Source organism: Aotus nancymaae, unplaced genomic scaffold (assembly GCF_030222135.1).
Source record: "Aotus nancymaae isolate 86718 unplaced genomic scaffold, 86718_ANA_hifiasm-v0.15.2.pri h1tg000083l, whole genome shotgun sequence".
Lineage (NCBI taxonomy): Eukaryota > Metazoa > Chordata > Mammalia > Primates > Aotidae > Aotus > Aotus nancymaae.
In genome coordinates this window covers 2,450,954-2,478,287 of record NW_026988498.1, presented here as the reverse complement: position 1 = coordinate 2,478,287, position 27,334 = coordinate 2,450,954, and the positions used below count along the sequence as shown (strand labels likewise).

Sequence of the window (27,334 nt, the reverse complement as noted above, 5' to 3'; positions counted from 1 at the left end):
ACTTTGTCTGATATTAATATAGCTCTTTTGAGTTTCTTTTTATTAGTGTTAGCATGGTACTTTTTTTTCATTGTTTTACTTTTAACCTGTCTGTGTCTTTATATTTATAATGGGTTTGTTGTAGTAAGAGTATAGTTGGGTCCTGCTTTTTAAAATCCAATCTGATAATTTATTTAATTTCTGTAGCTGTTTAAACCATGTATATTTAATTTAATATTGATATGACCGAATTTAAATCTATCATCATGCTATGTGTTTGTCCCATCTATTCCTTGTTCCTTTTCTTCTTATGCCCTTCCTTGTTTTGATTAACTGAGGTTTTTGTTTTGTTTTGTTTTGTTTTGACACAGAGTCTTGCTCTGTTGCCCAGGCTGGAGTGCAGTGGTGTTAGCTTAGCTCGCTGCAACCTCTGCCTCCCGGGTTCAAGCAATTCTCCTGCCTCAGCCTCTGGAGTAGCTGGAATTACAGGTGTACACCATCACCCCTGGCTAATTTTTGGATTTTTAGTAGACATGAGGTTTCACCGTGTTAGCTAGGCTAGTCTCGAACTCCTGACCTCAAGTGATCCACCCGCCTCAGCCTCCCAAAGTGCTTGGATTACAGGCATGAGTCACCACACCAGCTGATTTTTCTCCTCTCTTTTTACTCCTTAAGTTTCAGTGTGGATAATTTCCACTGATCTCTCTTCATGTTCACAAATTGTTTCTTCTGCTACATTCATTTTGTGATAAGCCTGTTGAAGGAATCTTTTTAAGCTGAGCCCATGATTGTATTAGTCTGCTAAGATAAGCTCTATTTCCAAATACAGTGACATTGAGGACTAGGCTTCAATATGTAAATTTTGGGTTACATCAGTCAGTCTATAGCAATCATTTTCATTGCTCATGTTTCATTTAACTCTTTTTTTAGAGTTTCCATCTCTCTGATCAAATTCTCTGTCATGGGCTGTCCACCTTTTCACTAACTCTTTAACATATTAATCAGTTAAAACCTCTGCTAGTTTGAGCATCTGCACCATCTCTCTGTCTGGTTCTGTTGACTGTTTTGTTTTGTTTGATCTTGCTTTTTGGGATCTCTTACAACATGGATTAAATGCTGAATTTTGTGTGTAAAAGCATAGCAGAGACTGAGGTAAATAATACATATAGAAATGGCATGTATCTTCTTCTGTCAGTTGATTGGTGTGGGAGCTGATTCAATTTAGGATCTACCCAAGGCTGGATTGATGGGTGCATGTGATCTGGGCTGTAACACAGGGTTTCGTTGCTTAGCAGGGCCCTGAACTTGGTTTGATGCTCTGCTGTTACCATGCTGAAATTCTTAGGAGTTTTGAACAAGAGACCTCATATTTTCATTCTGCACTGGGCCTTGCAAATTATACAGCTCATAAGTATGAGTTTTTACCTGCTTCAGAAAACCTGGAGATAAGAAGCATTCTACAGAAATGGTGAACAAGTCAGGAGGATTTTATGTATCAGCGTCACTAAGTTACAGAGTACAGATGGTTAAGCAAATACATCCAGCCAATAAGATAGTGTTTTTCAAAAGCCACTGAGCTCTGCTCTGGAAATGGAAGGTTAGAGACCACTAATAGAACCAGTCATTGCCTCAAAGACCTAAATCATAAAAATTTATCAATTAGGCCAGGTAGATAACATGCCTAGCCAGAATTTCTCTTTAAAATTGGACTCACCAGGTTAAATGAAGAAATGACCAATATAAATATGCTTGTAATGATAGAATTCTTAGAATAATCATGTATACTCGTAATTTTATGAATGTTCTTTCTATTATGTTATAAATTTGATTAAGTTTCTTATAATAATAAGCTTCTTTCTCTTTAAAAATATAACATCACTATATATTCTATATCAATGTAACATAATGAAATTTATTTTAAATCACAAAAATGTAATGAGGATGTGGGGATAGGCTTACTAGTATGTTAAAATTGATGAAAATAAATAATATACTATATGTTTTTCCTTCCATCGGGAAAATAAAAACACTATAGCTAATACAGAAGAAATCTACAAAGGAAAAAAACCCAAGCCTATTGGAAATGTAGTTTGTCCTTTTAGACATATTGTCAGGAGAAAAGTTAGTTGTCAGGGCCTGGCGTGGTAGCTCATGCCTGTAATCCCAGCAAGTTGGGAGGCCAAAATTAGGAGAATCCCATGAGCCCAGGAGTTCAAGACCAACCTGGGAAACATAGGGAGACTCGTCTCTTAAAAAAAAAATTAGTTATTAGAGAAAAACCAAAAATAGTGATGAACAGCATAGATGTTCTCCTTCACATTCAGTCAATTCTAAGAAAAACAGCCCAGGCTGGTCTGGTCCTTCTGGTGTCAGAGACTCACCTTCTTTCCATCTTGTTACTACTCTATGGATGGCTTGTGGCTTCCATTTTCAAGAGTCCTCATGGACCAGTATTACTGCTGGAGCTCCAGTCACTATGTCTGCATTCCAACCAGAAGGAAGGAGGAAGGGTTTAGAATGGCACATTTTCTCCTTTCAAGGACATTTCAATTAAGTCACAAGATATAAAGCACGTCTTTTGTTTTTATATTTATTTTGCATCCGTAAATAAAATTTGTGTATTGCTTTTGGGAGAGCATGTAGAGAGAATTTCTGAAATAGATGAACCATCTTTTAGGTCCAACAGTCTTCCCTAGCTGAACCACCCTCGTCTACCAGGATCCAAGTTCTAAATCTGTTATTGGAGCCAGCTGCAGGGGCTCGTGCCTGTAATCCCAACACTTTTTGGGAGGCTGAGATAGGAGGATCTCTTGAGCCCAAGAGTTTGAGACCAGTCTAGGTAACATAGCAAGACCTTGTCTCTTAAAAAAATTTTTTAAAATTAAACTAAATTAAAAAGATAAAATCCATTATTGGTTTTGTGTTTTGGAAACAGTTTCATTTTAGAAGACTGTTTATTTTATTTATTTAAAACAGTTGACTTGGGTGGTTTTCTTTAAAAAAAAAAACACTTTGTTTATAACAGCTAAAGATATAATTTGGGGAAAAAAGATAAATGACTCTAACTTCAGAGAAATAAATAAAATAGTTTTAGATACATTAATAGCTTATGTTTCAACTTAGAAGCCTATAAATTCTTACATTTAAAAAATTATAACATCTATAAAATGTTATATCTTATAGACATTTATTCTTAACATTTTAGGTCAAGGACTCTTGAAATAACTAATAAATAATTATTTGTCAATTTAAAAAAATAGGCTGGGTGTGGGGGTTCATGACTGTAATCCCAGCACTTTGGGAGGCCGAGGCAGGTGGATCACTTGAGGTCAGGAGTTTGAGACCAGCCTGGCCAACATGGTGAAACTTTGTCTCTACTAAAAATACAAAAACTAGCCGGACGTGTTGGTGTGCTCCTGTAGTCCCAGCTACGCAGAGGCTGAGGCAGGAAAGTCATTTGAACCCAGGAGGCGGAGGCGGAGGCTGCAGTGAGCTGAGATTGTGCCACTGCACTCCAGCCTGAGTGACAGAGTGAAAAATAAATAAATAAGAAAATAAAATAAAATGAAATTCATGAACCAAATTCATTTCAAGTAAATTAAATATTTCTGACTTTCTAACATGGTCGGGGAATAGAAACACTTTTAATAGTTGCCTGAGTTAAAAGAAGATTGCTGTGGACTAGATGATGCAAAGGCTATAGCTTGACTTTGATTTGCATGAGATTTTGATTTTTTTCTTTTTCTTTTCCTTTTTTTTTTTTTTTTTGAAACACAGTCTCACTATCACTCTGGCAGTGCAGTGATGCGATCTCCTGGCTCACTGCAACCTCCACCTCTCTTCCCTCAGCCTCCTGAGTAGCTAGAATTACAGGCATGCACCACCACATCTGGCTAATTTTTATAGTTTTAGTAGAGATGGGGTTTCACGCTGTTGGACAGGCTGGTATTGAATTCCTGACCTCAAATGATCCATCCACCTCAGTTTCCCAAACAGCTGGGATTACAGGCATGAACCATTGTGCCTGGCCGGATTTTTATATTTTTTTCTAAAACCATAATCATTATTTATAAACTGGGAGATTTTACACAAGGACCTATAATTTCAAAGTCTTTTCAAAAACTAAAAATATGCTGGCACAGTGCCTCACGCCTGTAATCCCAACACTTTGGGAGGCCAAGACGGGAGGGTTGCTTGAGCCCAAGGATTCGACACCAGCCTGGGCAACATGGCAAAATCTCATCTCTGCAAAAACACAAAAATTAGCCTGGCAAGGTGGCGTGCTCCTGTAGTCCCAGCTACTTGGAAGGCTGAGTCAAGAGGATCATGTGAACCCAGGAGGTCGAGGCTGCAAAGAGCTGTGATCATGCAACTGTACTTCAGGCTGTGCAACAGAGCAAGACCCTGACTCAAAACAAAACAAAAAACCAAACTAAAAACATTAGCGTAGTAGACACGCGTTGCTGCTCTCTTAGACTCTGCCACAGCTTGTAGCCACTCCCTCTCGCCTGGTGCCCCGCCCCACGACCCCGTGGCCTGTACCCTGTAGGCATTGGGGTTTGTGATTCCCAGATACATCTTGGGTTTACATTTTTTAAACCTTGAGGTTCTGTCACTGTCTCCTTTCATTTTCTCCTGAGATCATTAAGAGATGAACCAAAAAACAAAGGTGAAGGCAGAAAGCTCTTCAAAGATTTCCCTTCTCCCGGGTTTGTACCGGAGATAAGGAAGGGAGAGAAGGAAGAGAAAGGGCAACCAGTCTTCGGTGAGGTGAGGAAGAGGCCGCGCTGTGTGCTTAGGAGGATGACGGCAGCAGGCATGAAGCAAGCAGGAGGGGACCCGAAGCCACTTCCTCTTGGGACGCTCCGCTTTCTCGTTTTACCATCTTAGTTGGGCGTCGTCTTGCTGTAAGAAGGGACAGTTAGAGACCTGGAACATTGCTCCCAGCTGTTGGGACTTCCACACAGGGCGGGGTTTCTGTCCACACTGTCTGTTCATGGGACCTCCCCACCCGCCTTCTCCCTCCTCTGGCATTCTGCCTGGACAGATGGCCCTCGCTTAGTATCACAGATAATATTTCTGCAGACACTCTTTGACCCCAAAGTTGTACTTAACGTTTTTAGCTAACAGCTTTCTCTATAATCGCCTTGGATAGTTAACAAAGGGCAGCATATTATAGGGTATCTGTTATATATTTCATATCTAACATGTATTGAGAGCTTATTGTATGTTAAGCACTGTTCAAAAGGTATTGTTGGCTCACTTAATCTTCTCGAACAACCTATGGTGCAGATTCTATTATTTCCATTTTACAGATGAGGAAAGGAAGGCACAGAGAAGTTAATAATTTGCCCAAAGGAACCCATCTGGAGATAGATATATGAATAGATATATAGATATAGATGCACACACACAGGCATAAAGCATACATAAATATGAAAACCAGGCTGGACACAGTGGCTCACACCTATAATCCCAGCACTGTGAGAGGCATAAGGATCCCTTGAAGTCAGAAGTTTGAGACCAGCCAGGGCAACATAGTAAGACCTTATCTCTACAGAAAAAAAAATTTAATTAGCTGGGTATAGTGAACAGGCGTCAGTAGTCCCAGCTACTCCGGAGGCCGAGGCAGGAGGATTGCTCGAGCCCAGGAAGTCAAGGCCGCAGTGCACTATAATTGTGCCACTGCACTCCAGCCTAGATGACAGAGCAATATTATTATTTTTAAACTTATGAAAACCTATATCATAATTCTCAGTCACAATGTGTGATGCTCAAAAGCAGATATTCACAGGGCTCCTGCATAAGAGGTGCAAGGTATTACAGAAATAAAGAAGCAAAAAAAAAAGAAAGAAAGAAGTAGAAAAAAAGAGGGGCTTCTCAGTGAATGGCGAGTGTAATTCAGATGTTCTGAAGACTCAGAAGAGGCTGGAAACTGCAAAGCCGCTGTTTTACCCACGTGACTTCTGCTCATCATTGTCTTCTACATGTGCCCAAGTGCCAGGAACAGACACTTCGGCCAATAAAACACAAAACTGGAGAGAATGTGCTTCCAATTAAAAAGTACAATTGCAAAACAGCTTTGAGTTCAAAACCAGGCCGGGCGCAGTGGCTTATGCCTGTAATGCCAACACTTTGGGAGGCCGAGGATGGTGGATCACCTGAGGTCAGGATTTCAAGGCCAGCCTGGCCAACATGGAGAAACCCCTTCTTTACTAAAAGTACAAAAATTAGCCAGGCATGGTGGCACATGCCTGCAGTTCCAGCTACTCAGGAGGCTGGGGCACGAGAATGGCTTGAACCCAGGAAGCAGAGGTTGCAGTGAGCTGAGATCACGCCACTGGACTCCAACCTAGGCAAGAGAGCGAGACTTCATCTCAAAAAAAAAAATACAAAAACAAACAAAAAAACAATGAAACTTTTAATAGTTGTTAAAACCACTCTACTCTGACATGGTCAAATATTTAAATATTTCACAACTTGATTTTTAAATATTTAAATATTTCACAATATTTAAATATTTCAATTGTGAAATATTTAAATATTTCACAACTTGATTTTTCCAGCTGCTAAGTGATTATATTACGCTTAGGAGGCTTCGAATTCATACAGTTGGGTGAATTATCGAGAAATGAATTGGTCTCTTGGGAATTTTTCCTTTCAAAGACTCATCACAGGTAAAAAGAAAGTGAAGGGTGATGTTCCCCAAGAGCAGGCCAGCTTTGTGTTCTAGAATTTGGGGTTCTCTCACCTCAGAGATGCGGTTCACTGACTGTTTATGTGTTTGAGGTTGATTTGTTTATCCGACTGCAGGGCGCCAGGGCGACTGACCAAATAGGCATTTGTTTTAAGGAAGAACAAGGCTGATTAAAACAATCTGGCTAGACTGTCGATGAGGATACGTGGACGTGCAAAAGTGTCTGGAGAAGGGTGAGCTAATTAGAAGGGAGTGAGGTGGTTTTGCTGAGGACAGAGGGCAGGGTGAGTCCGGGCCATGACTGTCTTAGCGGTGTCCAGGGCCACCCAGGGCCAGGCCACTCCCCTCTTTTTCCTGGGTTTTGCTACAACCCCAGAGAAGGGGAAAGAATTATTTGCCATACCAGGGAGTGGAGGAAAAAACAATATTAAATTTTTGTTGATCTTGGCAAGTGGAAGCTCAGAGCCACATCTGACATAATTTACAAAAATAATGCAATGCGATGTGTTTTCTACTTGAGTATTGAAAGGCAATTCCTTCTTCTATACCCAGTATTTTTTTTCTGCTCTTAAGCAAGACCCTTTCTGTGAGTCGACTCATTTTCTTTCATTTTCCCCACTCCAGTCTCACTGCTTTGAGGTCTCCAGGTTGGCTGCAGCAATTGGATTCCCTGTGGCCACCCTACAGACTCTAACTGGCCCTTGTTCCTAAGTCAATCAAAAACCAAGTACACTATCACTGGGTGACCATTAGAAATGCATCACCTTGGCCGGGTGCAGTGGCGCACACCTGTAATCCCTGCACTTTGGGAGGCCAAGGTGGGAGGATCTCTTGAATCCAGGAGTTTGAGACCAGCCTGGGCAACATGGAGAAACCCCATTTCTACAAAAAGTGCAAAAATCATCCTGGCGTGGCGGTGTGTCCCTGTAGTCCAGCTACTTGAGAGGCTGAGGTGGGAGGATTTGAGCCCAGGAGGTCCAGGCTGTAGTGAGCTGTGATGGCTCCACTGTGCTCCAGCCTGGGCAACAGTGAGACCCTGCCTCAAAAAATAAAAATAAAATAAAATCAAGTAACATGGTGAATTGTATGTCATATGAATATATCTGTCTTTAGAAACTTAAGATTCTAACACACACACACACAAAAGAACCCCTTAACCTGAGCCACAGCTCTCCTCTTCCTGATGTCTCAGTCCATCATCCTCCCCTCTGCCTGTCTCCATCTGCCATCCTCCCCTCTGCCTGGCTCTGTCTGCCATCCTCCCCTCTGCCTGTCTCCATCTGCCAACCTCCCCTCTGCCTGTCTCCATCTGCCATCCTCCCCTCTGCCTGTCTCCATCTGCCATCCTTCCCTCTGCCTGTCTCATCTGCCATCCTCCCCTCTGCCTGTCTCCATCTGCCATCCTTCCCTCTGCCTGTCTCATCTGCCAGTCTCATCTGCCATCCTCCCCTCTGCCTGTCTCATCTGCCATCCTCCCCTCTGCCTGTCTCCATCTACCATCCTCCCCTCTGCCTGTGTCATCTACCATCCTCCCCTCTACCTGTGTCATCTGCCATCCTCCCCTCTACCTATCTCCATCTACCATCCTCCCCTCTGCCTGTGTCATCTACCATCCTCCCCTCTGCCTGTGTCATCTGCCATCCTCCCCTCTTCCTGTCTCCATCTGCCATCCTCCCCTCTACCTGTGTCATCTGCCATCCTCCCCTCTGCCTGCCTCTGTCTGCCATCTTCCCCTCTGCCTGGCTCCATCTACCATCCTTCCCTCTGCCTGTCTCATCTGCCATCCTCCCCTCTGCCTGTCTCATCTGCCATCCTCCCCTCTGCCTGTCTCCATCTACCATCCTCCCCTCTGCCTGGCTCCATCTACCATCCTCCCCTTTGCCTGGCTCCATCTGCCATCCTCCCCTCTGCCTGTCTCATCTGCCATCCTCCCATCTGCCTGGCTCTGTCTGCCATCTTCCCCTCTGCCTGGCTCCATCCTCCATCCTCCCCTCTGCCTGTCTCATCTGCCATCCTTCCCTCTGCTAAAAATACAAAAAATTAGCTGGGCATGGTGGCATATGCCTGTGATCCCAGCTATTCGAGAGGCTGAGGCAGGAGAACTGCTTGAACCCGGGAGGTGGAGGCTGCAGTGAGCCGAGATTGTCCCATTGCACTCCAGCCTGTGCAATAAGAGTGAAACTCCATCTCGAACAAGAAGAAGAAAAGAAGAAGAAGAGAAGAAAAGAAGAAGGAGGAGGAGGAGGAGGGGGAGGAAAGAAGAAGAAAGAAGAAGAAGAAAGTCCTCGGTAATTCATGTCTTATGTTAGGATAATAATGAACTGGTAGAAGACCACTCCTTGCAAAGGCAGCCTTTGCCTATCACAGCAGTTTGGGCTTCTGTGTGCCTGTTGCATTAGCACAACCCAGCACAGTTCTGTCCTCGGCTTCCTTAATTCCCGTTGGGACTGTCTGATTCACAGTGGTCAGTGTCTTTCTGGGACAATAGCACCAAAACAGTGATGTTTCCTGGGCATTACAGACTTGTTCTGGTGTCAGGCTTTCATCAGCAATGACGTTGGCAAACTCGCCAATGAATTACTCTGCTGCTTTGTGATTAGCAGATGCTTTATCGATGCAAATCTTTAAAAATCTAATGCCATATTTTTTCTTAAATTCTGCAACCAACCTTGAATATTCACAATTCCCTTCCAGATTCAGTTCATCATAATAGATAGTTCTTGTTTCATGATCAGCATCAAGCGGCATGCATCCACTGTGATACTGATGGGTCACTTTTCCAGCGCGCAGTTGAGATCTTCCTTTTTAGCTTTATGTGGTGTTTTTCGATTTTTCATCAACTCCTATCAGTCACTTGCAGCACTGAACTTCCACAGTCTATCCCTCTGTTTCTTCAGGTCCTGTGTGGTGGTCATTCCAACACTGTACTTTTCTGTAGGACATTTCACACTTACACCACTGCCCGGTATCTCCAACAGTTTGACTTTCTGTGTCATAGATAAACATAAATGCTTTCTTTTCTTATCACTATTATCTGCAGGGCTATCTACAGACCTTTGTGACATTTTCTTTCTTTCTTTCTTTTTCTTTCTTTCTTTCTTTTTCCTTCCTTCCTTCCTCCCTTTTTCTTCCTTCCTTCCTTCCTTTCTTCCTTCTTTCCTTGCTTCCTTTCTTTTGTGACAGAGCCTCACTCTATTATCCAGGCGGAGTCCAGTGGCACAATCTCGGCTCACTGCAACCTCGGCTCCTGGGTTCAAGTGATTCTTGTGCCTCAGCCCCCTGAGTAGCTGGGATTACAGGTGCATGCCACCACACCAGGCTAATTTTCATATTTTTAGTAGAGGGGTTTCACCATTTTGCCCAGGCTGGTCTCAAACTCCTGAGCTCAAGTGATCTACCTGCCTCCGCCTCCCAAAGTGCTGGGATTACAGACATGAGCCACTGCACCTGGCCAACATTTTCAACAAAATCATTAGACCACAGAGCAGATAATAAGCAAAAATACCACAGTGAGCAGTGGACAGAGGCAGGCCTTGGCTCCATATGGGAAATTGTGGGGACCTGTCACGGGTGTGTTCCATCTGCACACATGCCATTTCACCACCCTTTGTGTGCACACTTGCATGGGGGAATCTGGGTGTTCACAGAAAAGATATCTCTCAGCTGAAGAGGGCTGGGAGAGGCTTTTTTGGCCTTAGGAATGCTGAATAAACAGTGTGTTGTCTGCCTGTATTTTGATTGCAACCCACCCCATGATATCAGGTGTGGAATTTTCCACTTGTGATGTAATATCAGAGCTCAAAAACTTAAATTTTCGACCATGTTGGATTTGGGGTTTGGAGATCAGGAATGCTCAACCCATATGGTACTATTCATATGAAGTGGTTTTTTTTTTGAGACCGAGTCTCCTTCTGTCACCCAGGCCAGGTGCCTCCCAAGCAGCTGGGGCTACAGGCTAGAGTGCAGTGCAGCGAGCTCGGCTCACTGCAACCTCAACCTCCCAGGTTCAAGCAATTCTTGTGCCTCAGCCTCCCAAGTACCTAGGATTACAGGCATGTCCCACCACATCCCACTAATTTTTGTATTTTTAGGAGAGATGGGGTTCCACCATGTTGGCCAGGCTGGTGGGCTGGTCTCTAAATCCTGATCTGCCTCAGCCTCCCAAAGTGCTGGGATTACAGGCATGAGCCACCGCACCCAGCCTTATTCATATAAATTTTTTAAAATGTGAAAAACTAGGAGGAGAGAGATCCAAGATGGCTGATCACTAGCAGCTCAGGCTCGTAGCTCCCAGTGAAAGCGCAGAGAACGAGAGGACGCCACACTTTCAGATGAATATTTGTTGCTCATGGACCAAGAGATTCCCAGCGGAGGAGCCCCACGGGTCACCAGGGCGACTCCTGTGGCCGGCGCGGCGGTTTTGCTGGCACCTTAGTGCAGCAGTTCTAGGTGCAGAGTCCTGAGATTCCCAGGCAGAAAAGCACCATCAATCTTAACACCACTGTTTTGGCTGGCGCAGTACATTGCTCAGATTTTGGCGCTGGGAATCAACAAGTTGGACGTCAGCTCAGAGACCTAGTTAGAAAGTCGGTAATTACAAAGACGACAGACGGATAAATATATAATGAAGGGAAGAAATCAGCGTAAAAAGGCAGAGAATACTCAAAATCAGAATGCCTCTCCCTCTACAGGGGATCGCAATTCCTCATCAGTAACGGAACAAGGCTTAATAGATTACGAGTGTGTTCCAATAACAGAAGCAGGTTTCAAAAGGTGGGTGATAAGAAACTTCTGGGAATTAAAAGAACTTGTTCTAACCCAATGCAAAGAAACTAAGAACCTTGAAAAAAGGTTTGACGAAATGCTAACGAGAATGGACAATTTAGAGAGGAATATAAGTGAATTGATGGAGCTGAAAAACACAGCACGAGAACTTCACGAAGTATGCACAAGTTTAAACAGTCGAATTGATCAAGCAGAAGAAAGGATATCAGAAGTCGAGGACCAGCTCAGTGAAATGAAACGAGAAGACAAGATTGGAGAAAAAAGGATAAAAAGGAATGAGCAAAGTCTCCAGGAAATATGGGACTATGTGAAAAGACCTAATTTACGTTTGATAGGTGTACCTGAATGTGATGAAGAGAATGAATCCAAGTTGGAAAATACTCTTCAGGATATCATTCAGGAAAACTTTCCCAACCTGGCAAGGCAGGGTAATATTCAACTCCAGGTAATACACAGAACACCACAAAGATATTCTTCAAGAAGACCAACCCCAAGGCACATAATTGCCAGATTTATTAGGGTTGAAATGAAGGAGAAAATACTAAGGGCAGCCAGAGAGAAAGGTCAGGTTACCCATAAAGGGAAACCTATCAGACTTACAGCAGATCTCTCAGCAGAAACCCTACAAGCCAGAAAAGAGTGGGGACCAATATTTAACATCCTTAAAGAAAAGAACTTTCAACCCAGAATTTCATATCCAGCCAAACTAAGCTTTATGAGCGAAGGAAAAATTAAATCTTTTGTGAACAAACAAGTACTTAGAGACTTTACCACCACCAGGCCTACTTTACAAGAGCTTCTGAAAGAAGCACTATACATATAAAGGAACAACCAATATCAGCCTTTCCAAAAATATATCAAAAAGCAAAGAGCATTAACACAATGAAAAATTTACACCAACTAATGGGCAAAACAGCCAGCTAGCATCAAATTCCAGTATTAAACTTATATATATTCTAATTGGATAAAAAGCCAAAACCCATCGGTATGCTGCATCCAGACCCATCTCATATGCAATGATACACAAAGACTCAAAACAAAGAGAAGGAGGAAGATTTATCAACCAATCAGAGAGTAAAAATCAACAAATAAACAAAAAGCAGGAGATGCAATTCTCGCCTCTGATAAAGTAGACTTTAAAGCAACAAAGATCAAAAGAGGCGAGGAATGACATTACATCATGGCAAAAGGATCAATGTAACAAGAAGAGCTAACGATTCTAAAAATCAACGAGACAGAAAATTAACAAGGACATCCAGGACTTGAACTGAGACCCGGAACAAGTAAACTTAATAAACATATATAGAACTCTCTACTTCAAATACACAAAACATACATTACCACCTCACACCAATCCAAAAGTGACTACATAATTGGAAATAAATCACTCCTCAGTAATCGCATAGCGTTTCATAGGTTTAAATGAAATATTGGTTGGCTGCTTGTTTGTTATTTTCTTCCCTTATTCCTTCCTGTCTACATCATTAAGTATAATTATTGGTATAAAAGAGGTTTTCAATACCCATTACTAAACTGCATTCTAGCCTGGGCAAGAAAGCAATACTCTCATTCTCTCTCTCTCTTTCTCTTCCTTTTTCTTCCTCTTCTTCATTCTTTTTTCTTTCTTTCTTTCTTCCAAAAAAAAAAAAAAGAAATTTCTCCTTGCAAGTCTGAACCTCAGCTATTTCAAATCTTTAGTGATTACTCAATTCACAACTAAAGATTTTTAATAATGCCTATATATTCAGATATAAAGATTATTGACTTAGAGCAATGTCATTATTTAAAATATTGCTGTGAGTACTTCAATACAACTTTGATTCTTCATAATATCATTTTGACTAGAAAATATATGGAATATAGTTACCTAAACCCCTTTAAAAAAACACAAAACTAACCAGGTGTGGTGGCATACACTGTAGTCCCAGCTACTCGGGAGGCTGAGGTGGGAGGATCTCTTGAGCTCAGGAGGTAGAGGCTGCAGTGAGCTGAGATCACACCACCGCACTCCAGCCTGGGCAGCAGAGTGAGGCCCTGTCTCGAAAGATAAAAATAAAAGTTTAAAGGCAGTGAAACTACTTCATATGATATTATAATGGTGTATAGATGTTATAATACCTTTTTCCAAATGAATAGAATGTACATCAAGAGTGAACCCTAATGGAGGCCAGGCATGGTGGCTCATGCCTGTAATCCCAGCACTTTGGGAGGCCAAGGCGGGTTGATCACAAGGTTAAGAGATCGAGCCCATCCTGGTCAACATGGTGAAACCCCGTCTCTACTAAAAAAAAAAAAAAAAGTAAACCATCCTGTCTGTTGCACATGGATATACACACGGAAAAGGGGCCTAAGAATGCCTGAGAGTGGTGAGTACCAATTTCAAGAAACATTACCTGCGAGAAGGTGGAAGACCGGGGGAAGAGAAAGATGCAGGAATACAGAGCGGCTTCAAATTTATCTGAAATTTTTTTGATTCCAAAAAATATCTGAAGCAAACATTGAGCACACATATTAAGATTTGACAAGACTAGGCAGTAAGCTCATGGATATCCACTATGTTTATTGATTGCTATACTTCAAAGTATGTTTGAAATTTACATTATTTAACAACACATTTATATGTAATCAAATAGAGTTGTTTTAAGCATATTAAATTTAAATTTTTATTTTCAAATTTTAAAATTTACTTTTGGCCAGAATTCAGTAACATGGACACTTTAACACAGCGTTAGTTAGAAGGTATATTGATACAAGACTTCTGGAAAGCAAGATAGAAATATTTGTGTAAAAGAGAAAAGCCTTTTAAAATATTCTGTACCAGTTGACTCAGTGGTTCTACTGCAGGAAATCTGTTCTAAACAATCTTAAATTCACAAGATTTTATAGAAAGATATTTATGACAATGTTATTTTTAATATTAATATAATAGAGGGGATGTTTATGGTAATTTGCAGCCACTAAAACCTTTTACAAAGCATTTGTAATAATGGATAAATCTCTACTTCATAATGATAGAATAAAGAAAATGCTCCATTTTATACATGGTAAGCTCAGCCTGCATTCAGTAAAGCCTGCATATACTTGACAATATTAAGGAATATTGTTACTTTTTAAATCGGATCTTATCATCTTGAGATATATTCTTAAGTATTGAGGGAAATTGAATAATGTGGGATTTCCCCAGCTGGAGTAAGGGTGGCTATTCCTGCTTAGAAGAAAGAATGGACCTTGTGTAGTCACTGACAGGTGGTAGGTTCATTATTCTTTCTCCTTTTTTTTTTTTTTTTTTTTTTTTTAAGAGACAGGGTCTGGCTCTGTTGCCCAGGCTGGAGTGCAGTGGCACCATCATAGCTCACTGCAGCCTTAAACTCCTGGGCTCAAACAATCTTCCCACCTCAGCCTCCCAAGCAGCTAGGACTACAGGTATGTGCCACCACATCAGGCTAATTTTGTTTTAATTTTTTGTAAAGATAGGGATCTCACTGTGTTGCCCAGGCTGGTCTCCAACACTTGGGCTCAAGTGATCCTCCTGCCTCTGTCTTCCAAAGTGCTGGGGTTACAAGCATGGGCCACTGCATCTGGCCTCTACTTTTGATATCTGAAAATGTCCATAACAAAAGAAGCTTTCATAAGTCTGAAACACACAAAATGTTGACACTGATTATATTTACAGGTTGGATCCAAGTGGGTTTTCCAATCCTCTGCATTCCTTTGTTCAGTATGTTTACATTTATAAATGTAAACATACAAGTACAGTCATGCCTCACCTAGAGACAGAGATAGTTTCTGAGAAGCTTATCACATGATTTCCTCATTTTGCCAACATCACAGGGGACTTACACAATTTGAACGGCATAGCCTGCTATGCACTGAGGCTGCATGGCCTCGCCTGCTGCTCGGAGACTGCAAAGCTGTGCAGCATGAAGGCTGCTGAATACTGCAGGCAACTGTAACACAATGGTAAGGATTTGTGTATCTAAACCTAGAAAAGGTACAGTAAAAACACGAAATCATCATCTTACGGGATCACCAAGGTATATATCAGCGGGCATTAACAGAAAGGTCGTCAGGCTCCACATGACTGTAGGAAAAGCTTGCATTCACTCTTTTCCCACTGTGTGTGTGTGGGTGGGTGGGGGGTGGGGATGTATAACAACCTACATTTATATGCCACTACATTATTGTTTGTTTTGTTTTATTTTATTTTTATTTTTTTGAGACCAAGTCTGGCTGTGTTGGCCAGGCTGAAGTGCAGTGGAATGATCTCAGCTCATTGCAACCTCAGCCTCCCAGGTTCAAACAATTCTCCTGCCTCAGCCTCCCGAATAGCTGGGATTACAGGCATGCACCACCACGCCCAGCTAATTTTTGTATTTTTACTAGATACTGGGTTTCACCATGTTGACCAGGCTGGTCTCGAACTCCTGACCTCAGGCGATCCACCTGCCTTGGCCTCTGAAAGTGCTTGGATTACAGGAGCGGCCACCACCTGTGGACCCCGGCCCTAATTAACTTTCATTTTAAGTTCAGGGGTACATGTGCAGGTTTGTTTATAGGTAAACCTATGTCTTGGGGGGTTGTTGTACAGATTATTTCGTTTTCAAAGAGAATTTGCGAGTATCTCACAAAAACCTTATCAACATGCTGTAAGATTTTAAGAAGCAATGGCCGAGGCTTGGAGATGTCTCGTCCTGTCCAATGTCACCCCTAGACCTGAGAATCTGCACGTGGGAGTTTACAGACACGGTTCTCAGGCTTCACTTGAGACCCTAAGAAAGAAAAAACCCACCTGAAAAGAGGATGGCAGCCTGGAAGAACCTAAGGAAGCCAGGCGCAAAGGTGAAGCATGGTGGCTCCTCTCCCGCTTTTCCTCCCTCCCACTCTCTCCTTCTAATACGAGGCATTTTCTTGGGGAGCAAAGCTGTAGCAGGAATTCGGCCAAGTCAGAGCTGGGGCCCCAACGGGCGCCGGGCGCCGCGGGAGCGATCAGGTGGCAGGGGCTGCGCTCTGCCCGGGCCAGAGCGCACCAGGCAGGTCCCCGCGTCTCCGCGCCGCGGCGACACCTCCACGGGCACTCACCCGGGCCGGCCGCTCAAAGCCGAGCGCAGGGCCCCAGAGGGAGACCTGGAAAGTCGAAGTCGCGCAGCTGGAGGCGACCAGCGCTGGGCGAGGTCCAGTGGATCCGAGCGCAGAGGGGACTGGAGAGAGTCTGCTCTCCGACGGCCTCGCCCACTCTCTCCGCAGTGTGGACACCGAACCAACTGCACACTGGGGGTCCTGGAGCACGAGGAGCGCGGAGAACCGGGAGGTTCCCGGGCTTGCGTGGGTAAGGTCCTGGGGCCCCACCGGGCACGGCCCGCGGCGTCCCAAGGACAGGGGCGGCTGTGCGGGGCCGCAGCGGCCGGTGGGGCTCCTTCCCCAGCAGGGGTGGGGACGCTGAGTCACGGATCTGTCACCGCTCTGCACCTCTCCGCAGCCCTCCGGGGGCCAAAGCAAAAGCGAAAGCGAATGCGCCTGGCGGGACAGCAGGTCCCAGAGCCGCGCTCGCCAGCTCCCCGGGGCCTGGGCAGCGCTCGCCCGTGGCGCCCAGCGGGGCCCTGAAAAGCGGCCGCCATGGCCCGGCGGCGGGCGCGCGGCTGCAGGACCCTGGGCCTCCCGGCGCTGCTACTGCTGCTGCTGCTCCAGCCGCCGGCGACGCTGGGTAGGGAGCTGGGAGCCGGCGCGCCTGGGCGGGGCTCGGGAGGGGGCCGGGGCATCGAGAGGGACGGAATCGAGAGCCCCATCCCCTCCCCCGGCTGCGCGGAGCGTCGGTGCCCCCTGGGGCGCTGTGCTCTCAGGCCCGGGCAGGGGAGGGGGCGCGGCGCCTGGCGGGAGCGACACTTTCGGGGAGCCGGGGTCGCTGGGGGAGCGCGGTGGCTGCACCCGAGTCACTCACGGAAGGGAGAGGGCGGCCGGACTGGGGTCCCCGAAGCCGAGGGCAGGAGCAATTCCGAGAAGCCAGTTTTGGCCACGCAGAGCCGGCAGTGCCCAGCAGTTCCGAGACGCGCGAGTGCGCTTCTCCCAGGCGCCGGGACAGCAGGGCGTGTGTTGCAAGGCACGCAGTCTTCAGAGGAGTCCGGGAGAAACGACCCCTCCCGGCTCCCAGGCAAAAGTAAATTATGTCAGTGGGAGCTCGGGGGCTGGTGAGGAACTGGGTCGGGGAAAACGCGTTGGGCAAGTCGCACACCTGGAGACCTGGAAACAACTTCCAATTCTTAAGCTACCAGGAAACCGGCAGAGGCCGCCGGGACGGGGTGGGAGTGGGGGATTGGAACTGTGGGGAGTCTACACTCGCAGGAAAAGGGGAGAAGAAGTCTGGTGATCGCTTTGTGTATTCCAGAAGAATGTGGGTCTCGGAGCTCTGATCTTGGCAGTGAGGGTGGAATAAGCTATTTCTAGAGTTTTGTCCCGGGACCCAGAGGAAGGAGGAGAAACGGTAGCTGGGTCTAGCTGTATCCTTGTCAGGATACAGCGCTTCTTCAACTTTATATAGTCAGGGAGCTCTTGGAGGGTCTGATGAAAGCTCTGAACACCCTCCCCAGAAAGACTCACGAATGCATTTACTTACAAAACATGCGTATGATTTTGGGGTCAAAGACCCGCTGAAGGCCATCCATGGACTCTCTGTAGGAGTTAGTAACCCCATTATCTATGTGTGTTTTTAAGCAAGACCCCCAATAATTTACACCCAGTCGGGTCAGTCTACCCAGGCCCTGGCCAAAGCCATTCCATGCACAGTTGCTGCTGGCTGGTGTGGCCTGAACGCCCCAGCTCTGTGGGGTTTCATGAAGTTTCGTTTTCGTGAGACTCTGGTACTTGGATTTTCCCCTACATTTGAGAAGCAGAGTTATGTTGGTGACCTGGTTGCTACCTCCCAGCTGGCTAGCAGTGTCACAGGACCCCGATAGCCGGCAACTGGGGCAGCTGTATTACACAATGTGAAAGTGAAATGCAGCCTCAGTCAGAGCCCAGCAGCCAGGAGCTGTCTTCCTGGAAAAGACGGAGTAGATAGGGGAGTACCACTGCCAGATCATTAATCTCATCAGCTGCACAGCCTTGCTCTTTGACCTTAGAAAGGTGTTGCTGCCTACCCTTCCCTTCCCAAAGCTCTCGGTGTATTTTTTTTCTTTTTTCTTCTTTTTTTTTTTAATGTGGAGTCTCATTCTGTCACCCAGGCTGGGGTGCAGTGGTGTGATCTCGGCTCACTGCAACCTCTGCCTACTGAGTTCAAGCGATTCTCCTGCCTCAGCCTCCCGAGTAGCTAGGATTACAAGCACGCATCACCACGCCTGGCTAATTTTTGTATTTTTAGTAGAGACGGGGTTTCACCATGTTGGTCAGGCTGATCTGGAACTCCTGACCTCATGATCCACTCACCTCTGCCTCCCAAAGTGCTGGGATTACAGGCATGAGCCACCACACCCCACCGATTTTTTTTTTTTAACAGCCTTATTGAGGTATAATTGACAGACAATAAACTGTATATTTAAGTTGCATACTTGGATAAGTTTGGAGGTAAATGCATACATACTCATGAGACCACTGCCACAACCAAGAGTGAACACAGTTTTCACTACCAAAGGCTTCCTCATGCCCCACACAATCCTTACCTCCCACCTCTCCTCTCTCAGGACACCACTTATCTGCCTTTTTGACACTATCATTTTGATGCATTTTCTAGAATTTTTTTTTTTTTTTTGAGACACAGTCTCGTCCTGTCGCCCAGGCAGGGTTGCAATGGCGCAGTCTCAGTTCACCGCAACCCCTGCCTCCCAGATGCAAGCGATTCTCCTGCCTCAGCCTCCCAAATAGCTGGGATTACAGGTACACACCACGAAGCCTGGCTAATTTTTTGTTTCTTTAGTAGAGATGGGGTTTTACCATATTGGCTAGGCTGGTCTTGAACTCATGACCTTGTGATCCCCCCGCCTTGGCCTCCCAAAGTGCTGGGATTACACGCCTCAGCCATCGTACCCTGCCTAGAATTTTATATAATGGAATCGTACAGTAGGAACTCGTTCTTGTTTGGCTTCTTTCACGGAGAGTAATTATTCGGATAATTTGTCTGTGTTGTAATTTGTATGGATAGTTCGTTCGTTTGTGCCACTGAGTAGTATTCTACCCATGGCTAGCCCACCATTCGTTTAGCCGCTCACTTGTTAAGGGGCATTTGGGTTGTTTCCAGTTTGGGACTATTACATAGAAAGCTGCTATGAACTCTAACATACAAGTTTCCATATGGACACACGCTGTCATTTCTCATGGGTAGAGAATGGTTGGGAGTAGAGTGGCTGTGTTATAAGGCAGGTGGATAATTTTTTTTTTTTTTTTTTTTTTTTTTTTTTAGCAACAGGGTCTCACTGTTGTTGCCCAAGCTGGAGTGCAGTAGCATGATTATCACTCACTGCAGCCTTGACCTCTCAGGTGTTTAATTTTTATTTAATTATTTTTCATTTATTTATTTTGAGACAAAATTTCACCCCATCGCCGGCTAATTTTTGCATTTTTAGTAGAGACAGGGCTTCAACATGTTGGCCAGGCTGGTCTCGAACTCCTGACCTCAGGTGATCTCCCCACCTTGGTCTCCCAAAGTGCTGGGATTACTGGTGTGACCCACCACATCCGGCCTCAGATGTTTAATTTTTAAAGAAACTGCTAAGCCATTTCCCAAAGTAGTTGTACTGTGTTACGTTCCCACGGCAGTGTAGGGAATTCCAGTTCTTCACACATTTGTCAGCCCTTGGTATGATGAGTGTTTTTAATTTTAGGCATTCTAACAGGTATGTAGAGGGTCTCTCTTTGTAGTTTTTAATTTGCATTTTTCTAACAGCTAGTGATGTTAAGCATCTTGTCATATGCTTATTTGCCATATATATACCTTATCCAGTAGTGTCTGTTTATATCTTTTTTGCTCTTTAAAAATTGAGTTGTGCCAGGTGCGGTGGCTCACGCCTGTAATCTCAGCACTTTGGGAGGGCCGAGGCGGGTAGATCACGAGGTCAGGAGTTCGGGACCAGCTGATCAAGATGGTAAAACTCTGTCTCTACTAAAAAATACAAAAATTAGCCAGGTTCAGTGGTGCACACCTGTAATCCTAGGTACTCAGGAGGCTGAGGCAGGAGAATCGCTTGAACCCGGGAGGCAGAGGTTGCAGTGAGCCGAGATTGAGCCACTGTACTCTAGCCTAGCCTGGGAAACAGAGCAAGACTCTGTCTCAAAAAAAAAAAAAAAAAAAAAAAAAATCAAGTTGTATCAGCTGGGTGTGGTGGCTCACACCTGTAATCCCAGCACTTTGGGAGGCCAAGGCAGGCAGATCACTTGAGGCCAAGAGTTTGAGACCAACCAGGTCAACATGGTGAAACCCATTCTCTACTAAATACAAAAATTAGCCAGCCATGGTAGCCCATGCCTGTAATGCCAGCTACTCAGGAGGCTGAGGGTTTCTGTGCAGGGAAGCATTACTGGAGCTGCGTGGTGGAAAGGTTGCTCTTGTTCAGAGTGCGAAGAACGAACTGTAGTCAGGAGAGTCTAGAGAACGGAAGCTGCATTGAGGCTTTTGCAGTCATTCTGGTGGGTGGTGATGGAATCCTGAACGAAGGTGGTGTCAGTGCAGGAGACAGAAGAGGCCGATGTCTTCTCGAGTCCTAAAATTGTAGAATGTATTTCATTATTTTCCTTTTGTTTGCTCTTCAACCTATAGCCCTCAACTCTTATGAGCCTCCAAAATCATTATTTAAGGACTTGAGCTATGGAGAAATTCACCTGGCACGCAAGAGCTGGGTCAGAAAGCTCAGTTAATGAGGCTGAGAGAGAAAGAAAAAATTGCCAAGTGTCAGACAGTCAGCTGGAGACGGTCTGTACCTGTAGCAAGCTCCAAAAGGAAGTGTGCTGGCTTGGCTGACATTTCAGTGGGGAAAATAAGGAAGGAAGGTGGTGGGTGACTGTGAGGCCAGAGGCCTTTGCCTTTTCGGTACACCAGCTCCACTGTAAGCGTCCTGAGGGCAGGAACCACGTCCCACATGTCTCTGCCTCCTACCGCCCTTAGCGCGTGCAGGCGTTTGAAAGGTGCAGTGAGCGAAGGGAATGTCGGAGTCAATTCTGAGTCTGCTTCGTGAGGGCAAGGGCACGCTAACCCTACAACCTCTGAACTCTGGATGTGAGACCAGGCCCTGGGTCCCTGCTCTTATCAGACTCTGTAAACCAACCTGATAGATAAGGGAGTCTGATTCACAAGTTCTGGGAAGCAGAAAGAGGTGTGGCACCATACACTATTTTAGTGACTTCATTTAAATGATCGTTAAGACTTGTTGTATATGTTTTTTGGCCACTTCAGAGTTTTGAAAGTGCCAGAGCCATAAATGTACTACAATTTCTATTACTTCATAATTCCATTATCTGTATTCAGAAAATATTTATTGTATACCAGGCTTAGGAAATGAGAGTGCCAGAGAACTGTAAAAATATGCATACCATCTGCCAGGAGTTTATAATATTGTAAACAAGGTGAGACTTGTTTATATCGAATATCTAGGGAACGATGTTATGAGAGAATACATAGAAATTATAATTGAAGTATCTAAAGATGTGATTAAGGCATGTGGAAATGAAGTTATTGCTTCAATTCAATGCATTATCTCTGGAGGACGGCTTGAGTTCAGGAGTTTGAGACCAGCCTGTGCAACATGGCGAGGCCCCATATCTACGAAAAAAAAAAACTAGCCAGGCATGGTGGCATGCACCTGTAGTCCCAGCTACTGAGGAGGCTGAGGCAGGAGGATTGCTTGAGGCCAGGAGTTTGAGGCTGCAGTGGGGCATAATTGCACCACTGCACTCCAGCCTGGGTGACAGACCTAGACCCTATCTCAAAATAAAATAAAATAATAATGAAATAAAATAAAATAATTTTAAAAATAAAATAAAATGAAACAGTGGTAGTAATATCTCCAACATAGTTATGAGACAGTCCAACTTTACAAAGTAAGTAACTAGCTACCATTTGCCTGCTTGGATTGGCTACTGTACAGCGATATCCTTGTACACTCAAACACCAGCTATTCACCGATTTATCCTGGTTTGAGGACCTGACGATGGAAGAACCACTGATAGACTTCCTTTCTCACCAAAATGACAGTAGATACTGAAAAACTCTCCTGCTACAAAAACACCCAGAAATGATCAATAATATAGTGCAATTGCCTTTTCAAATCCTTAGCTAATCAACAATAATCAACTGTTTAAAGCAAAAATCATAACAGTGCGACGTGGGATGTAACATATGTCAAAGCACAACATAACAATGGTAGCACAAGGACTGGGGGGAGAGACTGGAAGTCCACAGTTTCAGATCCTTCTACCATACGTGCGAGGTAGTCTAACATCACCAGAAGGAAAACTGTGATAAGGTGAAGATACATAGTGGACGCCCTAAAATTGCCACTAAAATCATACAACGAGTTATAGTTAATAGCCAACAAAGGAGATAAAATGGAATCATAAAACATACTCGAAGACTCTATGACATGATCATCTCTATAGAAAATCATATGGATCTACACCATATATACAAAGTGCTATTAGAATAAGTGAGTTTACAAGGCTGCAGAATACAGTCAATACACACACACAAAAATCAATATGCAAAACACTAGCAACAAACAATAAAAAATCAAAATAAATATAATACCATTTGTATTGACGTAAAAAATATGAAATACTTAGGGCTTTGTCTGACAAAAGATGTATAAGGCTGGCGCGCTGAAAACTATAAAACATTTCAGGAGAAATTACAGAAGACTTAAATAAATCAAGAGAGATACCATGTTGATGAGTTTTTAAGAAGACTCGCCATTATTAAGAAATCAGTTCTTCCCCAAACTGATCTATAGATTTAATGAATTCCAATCAAAATTTTAGCAGGTTTTTTTTTTGGTACAAATTGACACTGTTTCTTAAATTCAGTAGGCCAGGCACAGTGGCTCACGCCTGTAATCCCAGCACTTTGGGAGGCCGAAGTGGGAGGATCCCTTGAACCCAGGCGTTTGAGACCAGCCTGAGCAACACAGCAAAACCTCATCTCTACAAATTAAAGGAATAATAATAAGCTGAGCATGGTGGTGCCCATCTGTGCTTCCAGGTGCTCAGGAGGCTGAGGCGGAAAGATCACTTGAGTGTAGGCAGTTGAGGCTGCAGTGAGCTGTGATCATGCCACTGCACTCCGCCCTGGGAGATGGAATGAAACCCCACCTCAGAAAAATTAATTTAATTTAATTTAGTTTAAAAACAAAATTCAGTAAAGGATCTAGTAGAGCAAACTCAACTTTGAAAATGATTAACACAGTAGGAGGACTTACACACCTGACCTGAAGACCTATGACGAAGCAGCAATAATCAAGACAGCATGGTATTGGTGTCAAGACAGACAGCTAAAGAGATCGATGGACTGGATTGGTGAGTCCAGCCACAAACACACACGCGCTTGGTCCTTGCTCAGGATCCTACTCAAACACCCCGGAGGTCCACGGCTGCTGGAAAGGGGCAGGGAACTCTTCCTGCGCAAAACCTGCTTCAGACGCAAGAGGCAGGCTGGCTGTCCCGGAGGGAAGCAGCAAATAACTGAAAACTCCAACCCTGAGGTCCAGACACAGGAGGCCTGCGTGAGACTCACGACAATGGAAAACTGCCCCCAGTGCCACCACCATCGGGCAAACAGGCAGCAAGCACATAGCACAGCCATCAGTCACAGAGGGTAGATGGGGTGGCTGAGTGTGGAGAGATAACCCACTGTGCTTTAGGCAGGCAGAGAAGGGTAGAAGATGAGTGTGGAGCAGCACATGGAGAAGAAGCCTCGGGTACTCCAGAACCACACAGCACCAGAGGCCTTGAAGCCAGTGGGGCTCTGCAGTAACCATAGCAACAGCAGCATCCAAACCCACCTCAACAGCTGGCAAGATCTACTCCATCCCCCACACCATCAGCCTACCAGAAGACGGGTCCTCATCGAAACAGGGAGTAGTGGCTGCCACTGGACAACAGATGCCTGTGACAGAGAAGAAGGCTTTGGGATGGGAGTTGAATAGGAAGGAAAATCTCGAATTTGAGATTTCTCCCCTCCCACCCTGCCCCTAACCCTGCCTGATACAGGATCCCTAACCTTCAGAAGCAAGAGCAGAGGTCGTGGAATTCTAACAGGGATGAGCGAGAGAGGTTTGGGGTGTGTTTGCGTGGATGTAGGCGATGCCTCTCTTGCAACTCACCCACTGTGTCTTTTGCCTACTCAGGCCATTAGGGCATTTGTCTTGTGCTGATTTTATGAGTTATCTACGTGCTAAGGATCTTAACTCTTTGACGTTGGTTGGTAATGTTTTTTGCTTGGTTGGTTTGTTGGTTTTGGGGGGCAGGGTTGTTTGTTTTGGGTTTTTTTGTCTTTGAAATGGAGTCTTGCTCTGTCACCCAGGCTGGAGTGCAGTGGTTCAATTTCAGCTCACTGCAACCTCCACCTCCTGGGTTCCAGTGATACTCCTGCCTCAGCCTCCCAAGTAGCTGGGACTACAGGTGCATGCCACCACACCCAGCAAATTTTTGGTATTTTAGTAGAGACGGGCTTTCACCATGTTGGTCAGGCTGGTCTCGAACTCCTGACCTCAGATGATCTGCCTGCCTTGGCCTCCCAAAGTGCTCAGATTACAGGCATGAACTACTGCACCCAGCCTGTTCTTTATTGAATTCACACCCAGCCATCCGTGCACTTTTCCAGGGGTAGGCACCAACAACTGTAACTGAACAACAGCTATTCCTCCCGGCAGAGCTGGACTGTGTCCGTCGGTTCATCCACTTTCTCTCCTATGCACTATATCGTAACTGAACAACAGCTATTCTTCCCGGCAGAACTGCGCTGTGTCCGTCAGTTCATCCACTCTCTCTGCTATGCACTATATCCTGGGAACGGAAAGCATTCCAAAATGTGTGGAATGACCACCCAGAACTGAAAGTAACAGCAGCTTTTGGGGAAAGGATGCTTTATGGGGAACAAGGTGTCTTTGCAGTTGCAAAGAAATTGTCTGATCTGCAAGTAACTGTGTGGCACTTGGGATGAGGTTTTAGAATATCTGATACCAGGGCCATCAGTCCTCAGGACACGGGGAGCTGATTCTATGAGCTGACAAGGTCTCTCCAGGACCAAGACAGCCATGCCAAAGAGAAGGCTGGGTACAGTGGCTCACGCCTGTAATCCCAGTACTTTGGGAGGCTGAGGCAGGTGGATCACAAGGTCAGAAGTTAGAGACCAGCCTGGCCAATATGGTGAAAGCCTGTCTCTACTAAAAATACAAAAATTACCCAGGCGTGGAGGGTGCCTGTAGTCCCAGCTACTCAGAAGGCTGAGGCAGGAGAATCGCTTGAACCCGGCAGGTGGAGGTTGCAGTGAACTGAGGTTGCACCACTGCACTACAGCCTGGGTGACAGAGCGAGACTCTGTCTCAAAAAAAAAGGGTTGGGGGTGAGGAAAGACCATTTAGACACTCCCCCAACTGAAATCCAGTCTTTCTCTCAACTTTTCACCTGGAGACCTCATGTCTCCTTATTTTCTGGAGTCACTGCCCTGTGGCTGATGGGAGACTGTTTAGCCACCAGTGATAATAGGAGCACCCAGAGAGGTACAGATGTCCAGGTCGATTCAGGCTTTCACAGAAAAAAGGAACATTTTATCACAGAGCAGAGTCTTGTGTTTTTATAGGACTCTCCATTCTGGCCCGCTATCAGATGTTTCTGGAGTTGATTAGAGCTGATTTTTATGGTGGTTCCTCTCTGCCCTGCCCTAACACTGCCTACCTTTTTCCCAGATATTTTAACATAAAACAAAGCAGCACAGGTGCGGTGTAAGATTTTGGCAGCAGGGAACCTTTGGTACTTCTGAGCTAAACACACACCATGTGCACACACATGAGGGGCGGAGTTTTGAGATGGAGATGGAAGAATTTGATCCAGTTAAAAACTATTAGAATAGAAATTCAGGGCCGGGCACGGTGGCTCACACCCGTAATCCCAGCACTTTGGGAGGCAGAGGTGGGTGAGATCAGGAGTTAGAGACCAGCCTGGCCAACATGGTAAAATCCCATCTCCACTAAAAATACAAAAATTTGCTGGGTGTGGTGGCGCATGCCTGTAATCCCAACTACTTGGAAGGCTGAGGCAGGAGAGTTGCTTGAACTTGGGAGGCAGAGGTTGCAGTGAGCTGAGATCTCAGCACCACACTCCAGCCTGGACGACAAAAGCAAGACTCCATCCACCCCCACCAAAAAAAATTGTACTTAATTAGTGTCCTACGGATGTACAAGGTTAGTTACAGATACTGGCTATTATAATCTGTAACGTTGTACATACTCACTTTGTAAACATATCAGTGTATCTGTAAAATAGATTCTTAGGGGTGAAATTGCTAGGTTAAGGAGTATGTTGCAACAATGTCTCTCAGGTCTGCCGACTTATCTGTAAGATAAATTGCTAGGAGCAGAATTGGGGGGTCAGAAAGCAGGTATCTGTAATGTTTGAGATTGCAAATATTTATAATCTCAAAGATACAAGCAATCTGAAAGTCCTTGTTGACCTACAAGGTTTCTTATTCAACTTTCAGCTCTTTTCTGATTTGGCAGGAAGAAGTGCTGCCTCACTGTAGCTTTCTTTTTTTTTTTTTTTAATTTTTTTTTTTATCTTTTAAAGATGAGGTTTCACCATGATGGCCAGGCTGATCTTGAACTCCTGACCTCACTGTAGCTTTCTTTTTAACATTTCTTTAATTATGAATGAGATTGAGCATTTTTAAACACATATAAGAGCCAT

At 44.7% G+C, this 27,334-nt stretch overlaps 1 protein-coding gene and 1 long non-coding RNA gene across 3 annotated transcripts in view; one reads left to right on the top strand and one right to left on the bottom strand.

The window, feature by feature from the left end:
* Positions 1 to 16,403, bottom strand: part of LOC105710899 (uncharacterized) — a 39,897-nt gene extending 23,494 nt beyond the window's left edge. For both annotated transcript variants that reach the window (XR_010339699.1, XR_010339700.1), the window contains exons 1-2: positions 16,251 to 16,403; positions 2,361 to 2,459 (exon numbers count right to left, since the gene is read on the bottom strand). This is a non-coding gene — a long non-coding RNA (uncharacterized LOC105710899). The remainder of the gene's footprint in view (positions 1 to 2,360; positions 2,460 to 16,250) is intronic.
* Positions 16,404 to 16,537: 134 nt separating this feature from the next.
* IL15RA (interleukin 15 receptor subunit alpha) overlaps positions 16,538 to 27,334 on the top strand; it is a gene marked incomplete at its 5' end in the record, with an annotated part of 30,936 nt that continues 20,139 nt past the window's right edge. Inside the window, one exon of the mRNA XM_064369038.1 lies at positions 16,538 to 16,787. Coding sequence (XP_064225108.1) covers positions 16,538 to 16,787 — 250 coding nt within the window. The remainder of the gene's footprint in view (positions 16,788 to 27,334) is intronic.